This window comes from Sorex araneus, chromosome 4, assembly GCF_027595985.1.
Source record: "Sorex araneus isolate mSorAra2 chromosome 4, mSorAra2.pri, whole genome shotgun sequence".
In the NCBI taxonomy this organism is placed as follows: domain Eukaryota; kingdom Metazoa; phylum Chordata; class Mammalia; order Eulipotyphla; family Soricidae; genus Sorex; species Sorex araneus.
In genome coordinates, this window is record NC_073305.1 from 136,123,638 (window position 1) to 136,144,080 (window position 20,443).

At 36.6% G+C, this 20,443-nt stretch overlaps 1 protein-coding gene across 5 annotated transcripts in view; it reads right to left on the bottom strand.

Moving 5' to 3' along the window:
• Positions 1-6,037: 6,037 nt before the first annotated feature.
• The window catches only part of WASF1 (WASP family member 1), a 51,154-nt gene continuing 36,748 nt past the window's right edge, over positions 6,038-20,443 (bottom strand). For 4 of the 5 annotated variants that reach the window (XM_055137125.1, XM_055137128.1, XM_055137129.1 and 1 more), the window contains exons 4-9: positions 15,280-15,433; positions 13,817-13,934; positions 11,764-11,933; positions 10,332-10,511; positions 8,314-8,942; positions 6,038-6,900 (exon numbers count right to left, since the gene is read on the bottom strand). In XM_055137125.1, coding sequence (XP_054993100.1) covers positions 6,743-6,900; positions 8,314-8,942; positions 10,332-10,511; positions 11,764-11,933; positions 13,817-13,934; positions 15,280-15,433 — 1,409 coding nt within the window. In that variant the 3' untranslated portion in view covers positions 6,038-6,742. The remainder of the gene's footprint in view (positions 6,901-8,313; positions 8,943-10,331; positions 10,512-11,763; positions 11,934-13,816; positions 13,935-15,279; positions 15,434-20,443) is intronic. The other variant, XM_055137127.1, reaches the window with a different exon arrangement.

Genomic DNA, 20,443 nt, shown 5'->3' on the forward strand with positions numbered 1-20,443 from the left:
TCCTTCCCTCAGAGGTTTCCTTCCACAAGTTAATTCCTCCCTCTGTGCAGGGGATCCTGTGCCTGTCTCAGGTCCCCAACCACACCACTGTCTTTTCAAACGTTATTTTTGACTCCATCCTAATTACGAAGTCCACAGTACCCCAAATCCTAAGTATCTTTTGATTGTCTCTTCAGTCTTGTTTCCACTCTCCGTAATTACCTATCACCTCCTGTAAGTAGCAGCCTGATATTTTGCCCTCCAAGCTTCATACGCTAATTCAGTTACCATTTTGCAGCCACCAATTCTTTCCAAAATGCTATTTTCACTTCCTCTATTTTACTGTCCACAAAACAAATGCAAATCCCTTCATGTTCCTAAAACCCTCTCATGATTTGCTCCTGTTTTCCTAATTTATTACTAGTTACCCCACTCCCTACATTGTTTCCAAACACCCACACACTCATTTCCTTTGCCTGAGAGACCGTCTACCCTCATTTTCAACATTTATCTGTCTGGTTCCACCTCGAATTCTAAATGCCATTTCCTTCTGGAGGCTTTTCTGACTTCCGAGACTAGCGAGGTCTAGTTTCTCTTCTATGTGTTTTCCTAACACAACATTCCTTGTTCTGTTAATTTATTTGTATGCTCAGAAAGTAGGTCTCTGTCAATTCACAGTTGTGGCCCCCAAACCCAGCAGAATTAACTCTGCAGGCAAAGCCATTTTATATTCAATAAATGAAATAATTAAAAGTAATGTAACAGAAAAATAAACCACTAATGGTAAGGGGCATATTACTTTGGAATGGAAATAAGTATTTCCCATGGATTTTCTCTAAAGCTAGAAATGGTACATTTCATGATTGCTGTCAGAAAGATGAAATACTGGAAGCTTAGAAACTAGAAGACATACTGTGCTTCAGTGGTTCTTCTTCTATCTTTTGTGTTATTTTCTCAGGCCCAAAATGTGGGTAGTGAATTTTATTACCCTTAGAGACATCAATGTTTGGTATCAAGAACATGAGAGCTTTATCAAATCTTTGAATGTAACAAGGACATATTTTTATAGAGCCTTTAAAATATTCAAAATCATTACCACTAAGCACTTTATATTATAGGAAAGAGGAGAAAGTATATTTCAATACGTGCTCAGTTAATTAAAAAAATTTTTTTAAAGAAAAAAAAAGTCAGAGCAGCTGGCCTTCCAATGAGAAAAGGTATTGATAACTAGTCTGTTAAAAAAAAAAGTGCCTGAAATGTTCATTCAAGGCTAGTATTCATTCTTTATTCAGAGCCTGGTAAGAGGACTGAAGAGCAACAGAAATTGCTGAGGAATTCTACAGTCGTGTCATGAAGAACATAAATTTACTTAGTATAATTGTAAATAAAGGGAGGAAAAGACATATTCTTCTTATTACAAGAGTGTTCTGTATTCTGTAACTTCAGCATGATGCTTTCTATTAATTACAATTATGAAACTACTTAGAAATAGCATTGGTATTTCATTTTCATTAGTTAAATGCAGAAAAGATTTAAATTATGATGCTGCATAATTGGTATCTTGCATTGGCTGATTTACATTTTTTAATTAGGCAGATAATGCAGAAATCATAAATCACAAAAGTAACTCGAGCAATTTGTGCTTTAAATATTTATCAGGGGTCAAAATGAAAGCAGTCTAGCAAGAGCAAAAAAAATAAAGTTTGTGTCTACTAAAGATAAAGACAACATAGTTTGAAAATGAAAATGTTCCTTAAACTAAAGCACTTGATCAATTTTGCTCTGTACCTTAAGAAATAACTTAAAAATATTAGTAACTGCTACTTTGGGCCACAAGAGTCAATTCTATTATTTTTATTTCTTAAATAACAGACACACCAAGAGTTTTCACAGTCAGGACCAGTTTCAGGTCAATTGTGTTACTGAAATTAGTGAGGGAAATTAGGGGTCAGGTGAGTAGGAACCCAGCACTGAGTTATATCTCAATTCCCAATTGAGGATTTTTTTTTTTAATAAGCAGGAGCAACAGAAGATTTTATGGATCCTACAGTACAGGAAAAAAAGGGGGCATTTCTCAACCTACTAACAAGTTGAGTTGCATATAAATCTGGCAAGCTCAGTTAATATTTGTTATGCAAAATGGTAAAACTCCAAAAAGCAATAAAAAGAATTATAGATATGGAAAAGGTATTAAGAACTCCAGTGTGGTACTAAGAAGACTATAAAAATGTAACATGAGATGGTTGTGGAGGAAAAAGTACGGTTGCTCAGAGTGGAAATAAAAAGAGACATTTCTCGAAACAGAACATAACCCAAATAAACATTTTTTATATGTATAATATAAAATGCTTCCAATATCATCCTCATCTGCCCAAACAGGTTGTGAAAACAGTAGTTATAGCTTAAAATGTTTTATAATTCTGCAGCTACCAAATATTTCTTACTTCCCCTCCACTAATGACTAAAATTTATAACAAACTCCACTGTTCCTAGATACTTCATTCCCCTTCTTCCATCACACTAGGAAAGGGAAAAAGTGTTGCCCACATATAAGTCAGAGGGAGTCATAGCTTCAAGGAAACAGAATATAATGAATTAAGAACTAAAAAGTATTAACTGTATTTAGAAACATGGAGATAAATGGCAAGTTAAATCACGATTAGTGAAGCCAATTATTTCTCCAAGATATACAATTCATTTTGATTCTATGCTCATACATGAGTTGCAGAACATACATGTCATACAATTTGAAGATAGTCACTACAGTAACCAGTAACTTTTATTCTTCTTTGGGCATTAAAATTGACCACTAAATGATCTATTCCAGAATTCTCAGGCAAGTTGTTAGACTGAGAGGTTATTTATATTCTCCATGGGTACTTCATTCAGAAACGTTCTGAAAAATGATAATAAAAATTTATTAAAAACTATTTAGGATACACACTACGTTCTATTATTGATCCACTTCTATTGTTACTTTGGTGAGGGAGGGTTGAACCCAGCTATGCTCAGAGCTTATCCTGACTCTGCTTAACCGTGCATAAGGTAAGCAACTTAACCCTTGTACTATTTCTCTGGCCCTCCACTTCTATTATTAAAAATATATTCAATCACTGCCTAACTGCTCCAAAATCACTGTATTTTTTTAAAAATCTGCTCATGATTGAACTTTGTAAAACTACCTACTGCTTTTGAGTATAAGCAGACTTAGACAATCTTTAAAGTAAGCCATTTAGTTTTTATTTTTTGGAACCTTACAAGTGGTAATCAGGGGACCATTCTAGTGATTCTTAGCAAACCAAACAAGAGGCTCAGTGTAAATGCCCAAAGTATGGTGCTGTTTGGTCAATACTAGAGATTACCCAGGTCACCCTGGTGATGCTTGAGTATACCCAGAAATGCCTGGGGCATTGCAGGGTACCAGAGGATTGAACCTGATTTTACTACACGCCAGGCAGGAGTCTCAACCTAGTTATCTCTCTGGTCCAATGTGCCATATTTTCTTTTTTTTCTTTTTGGGTCACAGCCAGCGATGCACAGGGGTTACTTCTGGTTCTGCACTCAGGAATTACCCCTGGCGTTGCTCAGGGGACCAAATGGAACGCTGGGAATTGAACCCAGGTTGGCTGCGTGCAAGGCAAATGCCCTACCCACTGTGCTATCGCTCCAGCCCCTGTGCCATATTTTCTTAAGCTGAATTCAATACTATACATTTTGTTAAGGTGAAAAAGAAAGCTCAAATAAGTATCCAAATCTTGTTTTGATCAAAGCTATCAAAGAGAAAATGTTTTTGATATATTTGTGTAAACTGTTTTGCTAAAACAGAACTAGTTCTTCATTCTAGATTTTATATGATTAGTTATCTGACAATTACCAGATTATCAAGTTACCAGTGACTTCATGCCTCAGTTACCTTTGGCTACATTGATGCTGTGTGAAAAAAAATCTTAACTCAAAGGGCTGGAGCGATAGCACAGTGGGTAGGGTGTTTGCCTTGCATGCAGCCAACCTGGGTTCAAATCCCAGCATCCCATATGGTCCCCTGGGCACCGCCAGGGGTGGTTCCTGAGTGTACAGTCAGAAGTAATCCCTGTGCTATCGCCAGATGTGACCAAAAAAGCAAAAAACAAACAAACCAACCAAAAAAAAATCTAACTCAAGCCCAGATAAATTCGGAGCTGCTGAGAGCGAAATGGACCCTCTGCGCCTAAAGACTTTGATTCCAGAGACCTAACACATTTGGGCATCCAGCGCAGCTTCTTACAGCAATGCACTGGGACTGTGAGATGGGCTATACAATTTCTGGCAGAATTTTCCCTGGACTTTATACAGAAATCCAAAACCACGCGACTTAACATCTCTTAATTGTCAGCAATGTGAAATGGTTCCTTTTTAGCAGGTCTGACTTGGGGGATAAACTCCAAATAATAACAGTGAGTTTTTTTGTTGAAATATTGAAGGTAATCAAAGTAGCAGGCATTTCTCTGGACTGTGAACTAAGCAACAGCTCCACGCTGGCTGAGAAGGGGAAATATTCCTCTTTCCTGGTTGTTTCCCATTTTCGGGGAGAAACGTGGTGTGGCGTCCACCATACTATGAGGTGCGGGAAGGGGTATGAGGGGAAAAAAAAAGGAAAAGGAAAAAGGGAAAAAAAAAGATTTATGTACTTGGAGCAGTGGGGCTACATATCTCCTCATTCTCAGCAATGGAAAACTAATTATCAAATGCTTCCTTGGTAGTAGGGCTGTCTTTCTTGGGGGGAAACTCCAACAACAATAGTGAGTTTTGTGTTGAAATATGGAACGTAATCAAGGTAAAGAGAAAATGAAGTTAAATTCATCAGTTATGCAGTTGGGGGTGGGGGGGTGGGGGCGGGAGGTATACTGGGGTTTTTGGTGATGGAATATGGGCACTGGTGAAGGGATGGGTGTTTGTATATTGTGTAACTGAGGCATAAGCCTGAGAACTTTGTAACTTTCCACATGGTGATTCAATTAAAAAAAAAATCTAACTCAAAACTTAGGTGTTAGTCTATTTATATAACTATTTATTCTCTTATCATAAATTTATACATTAGCAAGGCAGTTCTGGGCTGTGTCAATCTTAGTGACATTTGTTTTTCTGTGTATAGTTAGTCTACAGTGCATGTGTCTGTCCTTGGTTGATCTAAGATGGATAGAGCTCTGAATGAGTTTTCCAGTTTTTAGGCAGGCCAGCCTAGATTCACTTTTCACTATATGCATTTGCCAAGAAAGTTCTCAGAGATTCAAGGAGGTGGGAATAAAAGCCATCTCATGATGAAATGAGCCAGAAACTTCACTGTACAAAAAAAAAAAAATTGCACTGCAAAAGAGCTATAGACGAGGCAAAGATGAAGACTACTGTTATTTTTACAATCAAATACCAAACTCAGTGTATGTTTCTCCTTCAATTCAAATAATGTGATATTAATGTTACTTCTCTTCCACCCCCAAATCTGGATTCTGTTATAATGAAATTTATTTTATTTTTAGTAAAGCAAGATAGTTTTAGGGGCTGGGGCGATAGTACAGCGGGTAAAGCGTTTGCCTTGCACGCGGCTGACCCGGGTTCGATTCCCAGCATCCCATATGGTCCCCTGAGCACCGCCAGGGGTGATTCCTGAGTGCAGAGCCAGGAGTAACCTCTGTGCATCGCCAGGTATGACCCAAAAAGAAAAAAAAATTAAAAAAGCAAGATAGTTTTAATTGAACAAAACTTGCTTAGAAAGATGTGAGAGAAAACCAGAGGAAGTACGTATTCAGGAGAGAACCCAGTCTTCTCCAGAGGAAAAAAAAAGCTAGCAAAGAGACACAAAGGCAAGCAAGCAAGCAAGATAGAAGCTCAAGGGAGAACATGGGCTTGAAAAGCACACCCAACTCAAATTTTTGAAAAATTTAATTTCAAGAATGCTATTTAAATGTTGGTAAGGTATGCTGCTGAAATAAAGACAGCTAGTTGAGATTTTAATGCAAGAGATTTAAAGCCTATTTTCTATTAAAAATAATCAGAAATCTTTATTCAAAGAACAACACCCACAAACCTTTAAAATGAACCATTTATTAAATCAGACTGTTACTCTTTAACAGTTTTGTAAGTTACATGTATGTTTATGTCATAGTATTTCACATGGGAATTATCTTTTTAACTCTTATAGGCAAGCAAAATTGTACCACACAATATATAAGTGGGAAGGGAATACTGCTAAACATTCAAATAAGGCAAGTATTTAAACCAATAAAACATTAATTAAAAAAATTCAAGCATTCCTTTAAGAGAATCCAATACTACAAGCTAAATGTACTTTCTGAGCGTATTCATATAACCGAGGCAGTGTTTCTTCTTTTGAAACATCAAAAAATGGAATAAGGCTCATAAATAGACACAGCTGCCCTCAAGATCTCAATCTCAGTTGCTTTCTTTAAATTAAAAGTCACAAAGTGCACAATTAAGATATAGCAAAAAACTGAATCTGCTACTCTAACAACAGCTGTCCATGCTTAATACTTAGTGGTTTATTTGATCAAATTATATCTTTTTTTAGGAAAAAATAAAGTAAGTCACTGTAAAACATTTAGTTCGAAATGTATGCTAGTATTTTTCCTAGAAATCAAAAATTATGGAGGAAAAGGTTATTTATCATGTGGAAAAGAAAGCAAAACACTGGAATGACATTTTCAAAGAACAAGCACCACAAAGGACATCTGCATTCAGTTTTATAGTATTTATCAATGCGTGTTTTTCCTTACTCCAACCAATCGACTTCATCAAATTCTGAGTCATCTTCTGAATCACTGTATTCCACAGCAATACGACGAGACAGGATGGTGGCAACATCATTTTCGATGCGTTCATGTTTAGCTTCCTGTTCACGCTGCTCTTCTACTTTGCGTAGCTGAATACCTGATATAGTAAATCCAAATTATTCATTGTAAACCAAAATGCTAAGTACTACACACTATCAATCTTTCTGGAGTAAAATCAAATACACATAAGAAAAAAACCCCACTAATGTGAAAAAAAAAAACCCTCCAACATTTGTTATAAATAATTAGAAAAAATCCTATTTAGATTCTAATATCTTATTCTTTCATTATGCTATCACCTGTGATAGTAGTTGATGAAATTTAATAGATACCCCTTTGGATATATAGTTAAACTTAGTCACTATGGTCTACTGGCTTCTCAAAACCCTCCTTATTCCCGAATATGTTAACTCAGTGATAATACTTGTTACCTATATGATCAAACTAATACTGCTGAATACATTTTCTGTGGTTTTATTTCCCCCCATAGTTGAGATATACGTACTATTATTCATTCTACATTGCTAGTGTCTTGCATAGAGTTGCTTAGGCAATGCTGGTTAAGTAAATTAATCTTCATTTATTATTATTCAGTCAATATGACAACTCTTTCCTTTGACTAAGGGAGGTATCTCAATCCTTTAAAAGGAATCTAATAAAGTGTCACAGAAATATTATACAATCTTAACACCTAAGAAAGTACCTACAATTTTTTTTTTTAGTTGTCTTTGTGTTTTTTGGGGGGTCACACCTGGTAAACTCAGGGACTATTTCCAGAGGTGCTTGCTGGACTGACCATGAAGTACTGGGGATAGAACTTTGATATCCTGCATGCAAACCCATGTGCTCAGTCAACTGAGCTATTTCTATGGCCTAAAAATACCACCACCTAAAAACTCCACGATTTTCACTTAATAGGTAATTCTACCTATTAAGTAGAACATAAAAGGATTAAACTGAAATTTTCTCTAACATTAGGTCCCATACTTTAAAATTTTCATTCATTATTTTAAGAATTCCCTAAGTATGAAAATAAAATTATTTCAAAATAATCTTCAAAATAATATCGAACAATATATATATATATATTTTTTTTTTTTGGGGGGGGCGAACCCAGCTGTGTTCAGGGCTTACTCCTCACTCTGCTCAAAGTTGACTCCTGGAAGGACTCAGGGGACTAAGTGCTGGGGACTGAACCCACGTTGTCTACATGCAAGGTCTACATGCCTTACTTGCTATACTTGTTCTCGGGCCCTTGAAAATAATTTAAAGTATATATTGAACACAGCTTTTTTTTCTTTTTTCAAGTGTAGGAGTACAGCTATTTATTCAACCATTAAGTTGATTGAATTGGGCATGAACTCCACTGAACACAGCTTTATGTTCCAAATGCTGCTTGAGCACAATATGATCATATCAAACTTTATAAATGAGGAAAACGTTATTGCCTCAAACACTGAAAAACTTTCTAAAGCTATGATAGCAATTCTTTTAATGGTTCTGATATTACCTTTTCGTATTGCTTCCAGAAGTACACTCCTGGCGTCACTGATTACAGGTAGGGTTGATGGATGACGCTTTGGCTCAGAAGCAGGAATAACTTGTGATGGAGGAGATGGAGGCATTAATGGAACATGGGGACCGGGAGCAGTAGATGGAGTTGGATGTAGCCCAGAGGGAGGATGAGCAAGAGCTGCAACTGTGACAGGTGAGGATGGCCGAATGCCAGGTGGAGGCAGAGGAGGCGGTGGCGGGGGTGGAGGTAGCCCCTGCACTTCTCCCTGTGGGAGTGGATGAACTGGTACAGTCTCACACACTGGGGCAGCTCTAGCTATTGGTGGAGAGGGCTGCACTAGAGGTGGTGCAATTGGAGGAGGAGCTGGGTGAAGAACTCCAGGGGCAATCTGCAGAGGAGCTGGAGGTGGTGGTACTGCTGGAGCTTGCAGAGCAGTGGCTGGAGGTGGAGGTGGGGGAGGAACTGGTGGGGGAGGAGTTGAAGTCATTGAAGCTCTTAATGAAGAAGTTGACAAGGCAGATGGAAGAGGCGGTGGAGGAGGTGGAGGGGTAGGGCTCACAAACACAGGTGTCCTGCCTGTAGCTGGTGACTGAGGACGATTTTCTATCAAACCTGTAGTAGAACTGAAATGAAAACAGAGATTCTAGCAAGCTACTAAAAAAGAGCAACCTAGCCACACAAAAGCAAATGACTATCCGTAATCATTACCAAGGTAGATTCATTAATGGTCCTACAGAAACAGAAATTCTTCACTGGTATTTAGAATGAAATGAGAACTTAGTTCGCCATTAAGGATGTGGATAGGTGGTACTTTTGTTTCTAATATTCTGAACCGTCTTATCCTCATATGCAACATCCCATTCACGCAAGCATATTATGCTTATCTTGATAACATTCTAATTCTACACTGTGCAGATTCTTTGTAATTATCAACATTTATCATATTACACTTGTAGTCACAACTGTGAGCAAGACAATACTGTATTTTCATTGAGGCTTTTAAGACTCAGCATAGTATCATTTCAGTTAAATCAACGACAGCTAATTACAAACCACAAAACGAACTTTACAGCCCTCTTACTTCCTGAAGATGGCACAACAAATGAGTCAGTGACAGAAGGCAAATTTTTGAAATTGAAGATGCAAAGCTTATCTCTATTAAAATGTTTATAATAACAATAACAAAAAATAAATTTCAAAATAGCCTTACTGGCAGACTTTAGAAATTGTCTATTCCCTCTTAAATTCTTAAGAGTATTCCCCCCAATACAATTTAGCATCTAAACCCACATTTTTTACTTTCTATTCTTTAGGTTTTTTAAAAAATTTTTTTTTTTGATTAGTAAATCACCGTGAGGTACAGTTACAGACTTACAAATTTCCATGCTTACATTCCAGTCATATAATGGTCAAGTATCCATCCCTCCACCAGTGCCCATTTTCCACCACCAATGGTCCCAGCATCCCTCCCACCACCCCCACCCTGCTCCCCCTCCCCCCTGCCCCTCTCCCGTCTCTGTGGCAGGGCATTTTGTCTCTCTCTGCTTTTGGGTGTTGTGGTTTGCAATAGAGGTATTAAGTGGCCATCATGTTCGGTCTATAGTATGCTTTCAGGGTGTGTCTATTCTTTAGTTTTAAATCATATTTAAACTTAATTTTTATTCATATACCACACATCATGTATTTGAAATAAAAGTTTTGATACAGAAAAACACATGTTAATGTTCAAGTTCTCATTAATTACATTTTTTCAGTTACATTTTTCTAAGACAACATGTCAATTTGTAAGAGAAGGCAAATTATGACCTATGGGTCAAATGTGACCTACTCTTTATTTTCTGTAAATTTTTATTGAAACAGAAACACATTTACTTACCTACAGTTTATGGCTGCTTCCATAAAATAATGGCACAAACTATATGATCTTAGCCTAAAATGTTTACTATTTGGTATTTTAAGGAAAACATTTACTAATTCCTGAGATAAAACATTATATTCTTGTCCCAACATACCTGATACAAGTGGGAATGGGTTTAGCATCTCCTGCTCCATGCATTGGTGGAGGGGGCGGTGGCTCATGTGGTCTGACTAAGACCCTCTCCTCAGCTCTAGTCAGAAGTTCACTCATCTGACTAAATGGCAAGGCAGAAAGAGAGTACGATCCATCCATATGATCCACATATGTCTGAGGTCTAAAAAACAAGCAGTATCAGTACATTTTTCTTAACTCATTTCTTAAGTAATCTATCTGAGATATTTAAGAAACTTTTAAGAATTTTTTCCAGAAATTTACCACATTCATCTTGCTCTTTTTTTTTTTTTTTTTTGCTTTTTGGGTCACACCCAGCAATGCACAGGGGTTACCTCCTGGCTTTGCACTCAGGAGTTACTCCTGGTGGTGCTCATCAGGGGACCATATGGGATGCTGGGAATTGAACCCGGGTCGGCCGCGTGCAAGGCAAACGCCCTACCCGCTGTGCTTTTGCTCTGGCCCCTCATCTTGCTCTTAAAATAATCTGCCCACAATGCAATATTTCCTTGCCGACTTCCATCTATGATCATGTTCCATAGTTTTGTTTTGGGTCTCTTAAATAGTGTTCTAAGTGTTCAGAGGCCATTCCTGTGATAATCAGTCAACTAGCTGGATGGTTCAAGGATAGTTCGATACTTAGGCCCCATCCAGAGGTGCATGGATGGCTCCAGGGCTACACACTTTGATGCTTGATCAGCTCAGAGGTCATGTGATGCCAAGGCTCAAAGTCAGGTCCCTGAGCAACACATATCTCTGGCCACAGAGCCTCTCTTTGACCTTCTACAGTTATTATTCTTTTAACAATACCAATTCAATTCAAAATAATAAAAAGTCTTACATATATCGTCTTTTTTGGAGTGTGTTGCTGGGAACTGATCCCAGTGCCTCGCACACAAAAATCTTGCATTCTACCATTGAGCTACATCCCAAGATCCAATATATAAACTTACAAACAAAATAATTAAGTTTTAGTAAACCCTGCTCAAAGTTTCCTGTTCTATTTCAGATTTTCTATACAATAAGATGCCAGAGTCAAAAAGCTAGAATGTGGGAATGCAGACATCACAGGAGTTAAAGGTGTTTGTTTGCCTTGCATGTGACTGATTCATGTTCAATCCCTGGCACCATGTATGTGCCATTGCTGAGTACAGAGTCAGGGGGGAATAAATCCTGACATGGTCCCAAAACAAACCATAAAGCTAGAATGTGAAAACTTAGATTTTCTACCACCAGAGTATCTTTTTAATCTTTTTGTTTGTTGGGCCACACCTAGTGGTGCTCTGGGGTTACTCCTGGCTCTGCTTAGGAATCCCCAAATAAGAGACTAAGGCTTTAGATGTACTAGAAATAAGGCTGGTGTTTCATCAGTAATATTTTAAAATATTTTTTCAAGAAGAAAAGAAAACAGAAACCTTGTTTCAAAATGGGCTGGGCCATTAGCAACTTCAATATGCTTATGTAAGAGATTAGCATCATCTTCAGCCAGCTCTGGACCTTGAGCCAGCTTCTGCCATTCTCTCCGCCTGTCATGAGGTGCTCTTGGTACTTTTTCTGGCTCATGAGGACGATCTAGATTCTTCTGCTATAACAGATGTATTGAAACAAAGCCAAATGCTGAGGTGCTATTTTTAAAATGAGGTTATAACAATGAAAATAAAAGTCTAACACCAATATTGGAAGACAATGTTATCATTCTATAGTAAAAGTAACACAAACAGTTCTTTTGTATATTCACTGTTAGATATAAGAAAGTCTGTTTGCAATTCCAGTCTCTCTCTCTCTTCCTCCCTTAACCTCTAACTGAAACTGATGTACCATATAAAAATAGTATGGCTCAGTAATAAAATTTGAGGTCAGAAAGACCTTTCACTTAAAAAAAGATTCACCAACTATGCTGACCCCTACATCAGTCAGCTTTGCTTCGGCGACCAAGATTTCTACCACTAAATAGAACTGTCTATAACCAACACCTGAAAAATTTCTAAGATCAGATTTTCTGGAAAGCAACAATGAGGCAGCCAATCTATTTAAAAAAAAAAGGGGGGGGAAATCATTGTATATACATAATAGAATACTATGCAGTTCAAAGAAAGAACAAAATCATGCAATTTGACACCATGTAGATAGAACTGGAGGAGATATGCTGTGTAAAGCCAGTGAGAAGAAAAGAAAATACAGAAGGCTCCCTCTCATATGAGGAACTTAAAACACAAGGCAAGGCAGCAGCTAAGGTTCAAAGGCAACATAATGGGAGTACTGATGCACACAACTGAGGTGAGGAGGTGTGAAGATTTTAGAGGAAGTGGTGCGCCTTGGGAGAGGGAAGTGGATAAACTGGTGATGGAGTAATTGGAATTATGTGAATGAGAAACTATTATTAAAAGCAGCATAAAAACAGAATCTCAATCAATAAACATTTTTAAAAATCCAATTATTCAATTAACTCGTAATAACTGTGTCACTCAAAAGGAAACAGGATATTTGAAAAACAAAGCAAAAAAATAAGATCCAATTATGGGAGAAAGCTTAGAAAGGTCTATAGTAGATATTAACAAGAAATTCAGATTCCCAAAGGGGCCAAGCAGAAACCACACATAAATGAAGGGAGTTCCTGTACAGGAACTGCAGTAAAATAGATAGGCCTGTCCAATTTAGGCATTCTAGCTAAAAACATTTTTTTAAACCACTGGTCATGTCAAACAGAAAACTGCTTGCAGGCATAACTGGGCTGCCAGTCACTAGTTGCAAACTCTGGCTAGAACACTGGACTACTGTCTAGTGTAAAGGATAGCAACTGAAGGAATTATGTGAAAGCAAAGGAAAATCAGGCAGGAGAAACAGAATGTGTGAAGACAGATTCTGCCTTCTTCATTCTTCTGTTTAAATTACATTTTTGCATCTCTCTTTTATACTTCTTGTTATCATCAACTCAGAATAAAGCAGAGTTAAATTTTTAAGAAAGTAGGAAAGAAAAATAGCTGAAAGATAACCAGCTGATAATCAATAGAACAAAACTAACTGATAAATGAAAACAGTTGACAGTAAGATGCTAAGAGCCTTCACAAAATACTTATGATGCCCTGTGGTAAGATAAAAATAGCTTAATCCACCATTTCTGAACATCATTCCTTTATTCCTTCTCTCTTCCTTATTCCCATTTTTAATTCAAAATTCATTAAAATTTAGTTAGCAGTGCTTACCAACACTGTCCCTCTGTCTAACGCAAGTGCTTTATTTTACTAACCAAACCTTCTGAGAATATCTTGGTTATTGCACTCAACACAGTCTAATAATCTATCCCCATTTTTAACCTTTTAGACTATTATCTTTCCTATCAAGACACCCACATTTAAATATATAGAACCAAAAAGCAAAACTGTTAAAGGATGAATTAAAGTTCCATGTAGGCAACAACAAAAAAATATACAAAAAACTAACTTCAATTTAAAAAATCTCTTATAATACCTTTTGTTTCCTCTTTTCTTTCCTCTTATCCTCTGTATCTTGCAACATTTTTTCCTTCCATAGATCAAAGAAATAAGAAGGATTGGTATAAAATTTCAAACCTTCTTTACCATCATCTCTGAAAAATAAATTGTCAAGGTGTATGTTTATACACTAGTAAGACAATCATAATAAAGTTTGGTTTTTACTCTTGCATTAATAATAAAGAATGTATAAAATTAATGACAAATTAGAATAATGCACCAATAGAGCATTTCTAATGAATTGTATAGAATCTGAGAAAAATGTAAAATTAGATGTTTTACACAGTTAAGAAAAAACAGACAATTTTCACTCCTAATCTCTGCTAAAAATGGAGTTTTTAAGGGTCCCTTGAGAAATATCAATGATTATAAAAGTTTCTGCCAAAGAGAAAAGCATGAAAGGTTAAAAATATCATTTAGAACAGAAATTGCACAGAGCTTTTCTGCCAATAGTTTCATTATTAACCTTACTAAATACAAAACATACTGCCTAATAGTTATTATAATGATAAAAATTATATGTAATAACTTGCATACTGACAGAGTTTCAAACTATCTGATACCATTTTATTCAGGATGAGTGATGTAACTTATATTACCCACTTAACAAATCACATGAAAAAGTAACAAATTTTATTTTAAATGATGAAAAACATTTTTAAAATATACATGCTATGCAAAAAAATTCCATTTAAAATTAAAAAAAAATATTCCTAATTCTTGTCAAGAGTAGACAAGATTACTTATTAGGATGCTATAATTTTGTTATTTTTTTTGCTTTACATCTATCTGATGTTAAATTAAAAAGGCCACTCCAATTTTCTTCATAAATTTGCACTAAATTCTTTCGTTTTTATCCATACCCGGTGGTTCTCAGAGGTTACATGCAACACTATGCTCTGGAAGTGCTTCCAGAGGATACTTGAGGGACGGTGCAGTGCTGGGAATTACACCCAAGCCTCCTGCATGTATAGCATGCACACTGGCCCTTTGAGCTATCTGCCTGACTCCATGCATTGACTTCTAAAAACAATACTTGTCAATTCCCTAGAATAAACCTTGTCTTTATATGTTAGTACCTTGGGAACTCACCTGTAAATAAAACAAACTTTTCAAACTGTAGCGGATAAACCTTTCGGAGAGCCCGGCAAGCTACCCAGAGTATTCCGCCCGCCCGGCAGAGCCTGGCAAGCTAACCTGTGGTGTATTCGATATGCCAAAAACAGTAACAAGTCTCACAATGGAGACGTTACTGGTGCCCGCTCGAACAAATCGATAAACAATGGAACGACAGTGCAATGGACAGTGGTTAAGAAGGATAGACTTTAACCAGTCAGAAGCCCGGCGAATAAAGATTAGCATTTACAGCTAACTGCTACCCAGTGAACTTGAAGTATGAAGTAAATAAGGAGACTGCTTCTTATTTCTCAGTTTACTGACCTGTATGGAGTGAGTATATTGAGAGGTGGAGGTTGTTCACAAACATCGTATGTCTCCTGTAATGGAATAGGTAAAGTCTTGCGATCGAAAAGCTGCTGATCTTGAATTGTAGAACTTCGGAAGGCTTTCCTCATCGTTATATCTTGCAAAGACACTAAAACAACAACAAAAATGCATTTTGCTTAATTTTACAAAACTGACTTGCTGTGAGAAAAAAAATCATATACTGTATTTGTTTGAAGTCAGCAGAGTTCAAGAAGTCACTTAGGAATCAAGCGTAAGTTTTAATGTTCTATCATTCCATTCCATAGCACTTTGTACGGGCTTGTTGTTGATTTGGGAGGAGGGCTTGAGTCACATCCAGAGGGATTCAGGGACGTCTCCTGGTTCTGTGCACAGGGCTTGCTCCAGGGGACAATATAGGGAGTGAATCAAAGTCTGCTGAATGGGAGGCAAGTGTCTTCTTAACCCTGTACTATGACTCTGGCCTTAGGTGTTTTTTTTTTTTATTTTAAATAAAACCTTTGATTTCTAAAGCTCAGAGGCCTCAAATGATATCTGAAGTATATTTACATTTCCCACCAAGTTTCTATTTTCCTTTCTTCTACTTGCTATTCCAATCCCCACCAATGAACATTCTCTTCTTTGTTTTTTCTTCAATATTATTTTTCTCCCTTTAATACTTTTATTTAGCTCATATTAATACCTAATAGAATTACCAGAGGCATTCTGAGCTAACACATTACTGTTCTCCATGCTATACAGGCTATGAATTATATATATATACATATATATGTACACATATATGTATACATATTATAGTTAACTATAACTTATAAGGTTATATATTACTCTATATAACTTCTTTACACATATAATTTAAAATAATTTCATTTACTCAATTGCTTTTGGACCATATTCAAATAAGAAATGTATCAAAACAACTACTTATTGTTGTTATTTTTGCCATACCAGGCAGTGATTAAGGCTTAACCCTGGCTCTGAGCTCAGGGATCATTCCTGGCAAAACTCAGGGGACCATCTGGGGTACTGGGGATCTAACCAGGTTGGTCGATGTACAAGGCAAGTGCCTTACCCTCTGTACTATCTATCTGGTCCAAAACATTACATTCTTAATGTAGGGTGAATTCTTGACTTTAAAAAAATTAGGGGATTTCTAATACATGCAGTGATAAATGCTTTATAATAACAATGCATTTCCTGAACAATCACAGTAATCCTTAAGTTATTCTTTTCCCTCTCACTCATCTTTTCACCCATAAAGTTCATTCAGCAGGAACCTTTGTGTCTATTGGCAGGAACAGTGAGGCTGGCCATGTAATACTGGGTCACAGCATGCCTGCATTACAACAACTCTGCAGGACTTGGACCACCACAATAAAATTCAGAGTAGGAAAAAAAAGCTTATCCTACTATCATTAAAGAGTAGCAAATGTAATGAATGCATACTATACTGTAGATGCCAGACGCATTCTCTAATCTTTCATTTAGCCTAACAATTAAATGAGATAGAACTTTTTATGCATTTTAAAACACAAGAAAATGAATGCTAGAAAATATTACATAACTAGCCCAAAATGAAATAGTTATAAATAGTAGAACAAGAACAGAAAATCCAGATCTGGCTGCCTTTGAGGCTGATCCTTCTGCTGCAATACCACATGCTCTTCCCTCTGGCTTCTGTCAGAAAGGGCCTGTCTTCTGTAATCACAATGTATCAATTCTTACCATTCTTCCACACCACTTACCAACAGTAGTGCATAACAGGATTAAAGCCTAGTGTTTAATCTCTCAAAACTATTAGAAAAGGATGAAAAAAAAAGCATTTTTAAAGTAAAAAGCACATTTCTGTCTTAAATTCCTCTAATTTCTCATCTGCCACCATTACTAACAGACACCATTTATAACCATTTCACAAAGACCCTTCCAGTTTCCAACATTAAAAACTGACATTACTTAAACATTATTATACAGAGTAAGTTTCCACAATGTTTACAAGCACATTTGAATTTAAAGTCTATTATTTTTGCTTAAAAACTCATTTAAAAAGACATATTTTCCAAATTATACTGGTAGTTCTCACCATTAATTCAAAAATAAAAATATTGAGATTACATTCTATAAATTTTTTTTTTTGGTCACACACAGCAGTGCTGAGGGTTTCTCCCTGTTTCTGTGTTCAATGATGACTCCTGGTGGTGCTAGGGACCATACTGAGAACCAGGGATTGAACCCAGGTTGTGGGTATGCAAGGCAAGCAACTAACCTACTCACTATATTATTACTTTAGTTCCTATCTTTCATATTTTATACTGTACTTAACAATGTTGTTTTGTTTGAACTTCCACTGAACTAAAAAATATCTTAGATTAAATAAGTTTGAGAACTATTTCTATCCAAAATTCCACCCAACATTTCAAATGAAGTGTTTTAAGTTTTAGGTTTTGAATTCTCACCAAATTAACAATTCATGTAATTTGAAAGGAAAGTATAAGCAATTCTGGAAATACTAGACATCCTAAGATATAGGTATATCTGTATTTTCAATTTTAAAGAATATGAAGATATTTATTAAAATTTAAAGTATTTTTATAAGTCTGCCCATCCTTTTTGTTTGTTTGTCTTTATGTCACACTTGGCAATGCTCAGGGCTTACTCCTGACTGTACACTCAAGAATTACTCTCGGCAGTGGCTCAGGGAACGAAGTGGGATGTCAGGAATTAAACCCAGTCAGCCACATGTAAGGCAAGCTACTTACCTGCTGTACTCTCTCTCCAGCCCCCACATTTAACATTATTTTCAAACTAAGTATTTATTTCAGTTAGATGCAAAATCTGCTTGCGTAATTTTTCCCTTTTCTTTTTTCTTCTTTTAATGCTAAAACATTGGAATGTTCTTTAAAACATTAAAAAAATTGTTTTTCACCTGTCCCCTTTATTGCTGTTGTTAATGTTGCCATGAGCTCTCCAAAATCTGCAATCCTTTAGAGCTGTACTGCTTATCCATGGTCTTCAGGGCCCACACCTACTTGAGGCTTAGCTGAGGCACACAGGTTATGGCTGTGGTGTTTGCTGTGGGTGTGGTGACGCTTACACAAGAACTTACCAGGGGTCAAACTTCCTGCTCACTGTGTTGAGGATTGCACCCCTTTTCTGTTTTGGTGTTCTCACACACCTGACTTTGGTGTATTAACACACTGCATGTAATGCCAGGGACCACAAATAGCATAGCTGCCATGCTCCAATGGTACAAATTCCTAGATCTACTGTGACTGGCACATGCCTAACACTGGGGATTTAAACTCATGACTACATGCGTGCAGCAAGGCAGGTGGTCTAAGTCACTGAACTATTTATTTGGGTCCTGCCTGTATATTTCTGTATAATTAAATGACATAGTTATAATTTAAAGCTTTTAAGTAATTATCTAAAAACCAGATATAAGTTATATGTAAGGATAGCCATAAAAATGATTTATCACTAGGCATGATTCTACTTTAATAATTTCAAAAAGTATATATACATACTTCAAAAGGATACCACCAAGAGAAACAACCCACAAAAGGCAAAACAATACTTATAAATAACATCTGGAAAGGATCTTAGATCCAGAATATAAATAAAATTATTATAACTCAGCAATAAAATAATCTAATAAAAAATGTGAAAGGTGCTTAATAGGTAGTTCTCCAAAAACATACAAATTGCCAGTAAGTCATTTAAACCCTGCTTAATTTTTAATATTAGTGCTATTATTATTATCAGTATTATTATTATTATTATTTGGTTTTAGGAAGCCACACTTGTAAGTGCTCGGATTTACTCCTGGTTTCATGTTCAGGGATACTCTTGTCAATACTTGGGAAAGCATATATGGTGCTGGGAATCAAAACTGGGCTGGCCACAGGCAAGGTAAGTGCCCTACATGCTACATTATCTCTCTGGCCTCTAACACCCTGGTTTTTAAATCTTGTTCTTACTCCTTCATTTTAGGTGACCTGTTCCTAGCTTATATAAAGCCATGACATCATTAATCATTGAGGTAAGAGAAATATATGAGGCAGTATTGAAAACATTATGCTAAGTGAAAGAAGTTGGTCACAAAAGACTAATATTGTATGACAACATTCATATTAAATGTCCAGAATATGCTAAGTCAGAAACAAAACGTAGGTTAGTGACTGCAAGAGGTTGGGGGAAAGAAGAACTAGGGAGTGATTGCTAATGGTAAGTTTCTTTTTAGAACATTCAGATAAAAAATATTCTAAACTTGTGGGACTTGTTGTAAACTATGAGCATACTAAAAACTTATTTACATTGTAAGGTATATGAATCGGACTTATCTCAGTAAGATTATTTTTTAGAAAGTACTATTGTTTTTCTAACTTTATTTTTTATTATTATTATTTTTTTGCTTTTTGGGTTACACCCGGCAATGCACAGGGGTCATTCCTGGCTCATGCACTCAGGAATTACCTACCCCTGGCGGTGCTCAGGGGACCATATGGGATGCTGGGATTCGAACCCGGGTCGGCCGCGTGCAAGGCAAGCGCCCTACCTGCTGTGCTATCACTCCAGCCCCATGTTTTTCTAACTTTAATCACACCCATACCTATAAGTTCATATTTTTGCAAGCACTAAAAACTTAGGACAGCTTGTACCCACTTCTTTTCTTAAGATACTAATTAGGTTGCTTTAAGAGAGATTGATTTAACCATTACGTGATTATACTGTATCTTATTTGCTTTTTCTATGTGTTTATTGTTCAAGTTTAGATCTATTCGATAGCTTGTATTTATACCAAGAATGTCTAACAGAAAATATTTAGAAGAAACAGTTGTAAGAGCTTCAAATAAATAATCTTCTAGAGTAAACTGTTTTTAGTAGTTCTATTTTTTTTTTTGTTAAAAAACAAAATAAGAACTAGGAAGAGGACTTTTATTTTTTTATTTTTTATTTTTTTTGCTTTTTGGGTCACACCTGGCAATGCACAGGGAACATTCCTGGCTCATGCACTCAGGAATTACCCCTGGTGGTGCTCAGGGGACTATATGGGATGCTGGGATTCGAACCCGGGTCGGCCGCGTGCAAGGCAAACGCCCTACCCGCTGTGCTATCACTCCAGGCCCGGAAGAGGACTTTT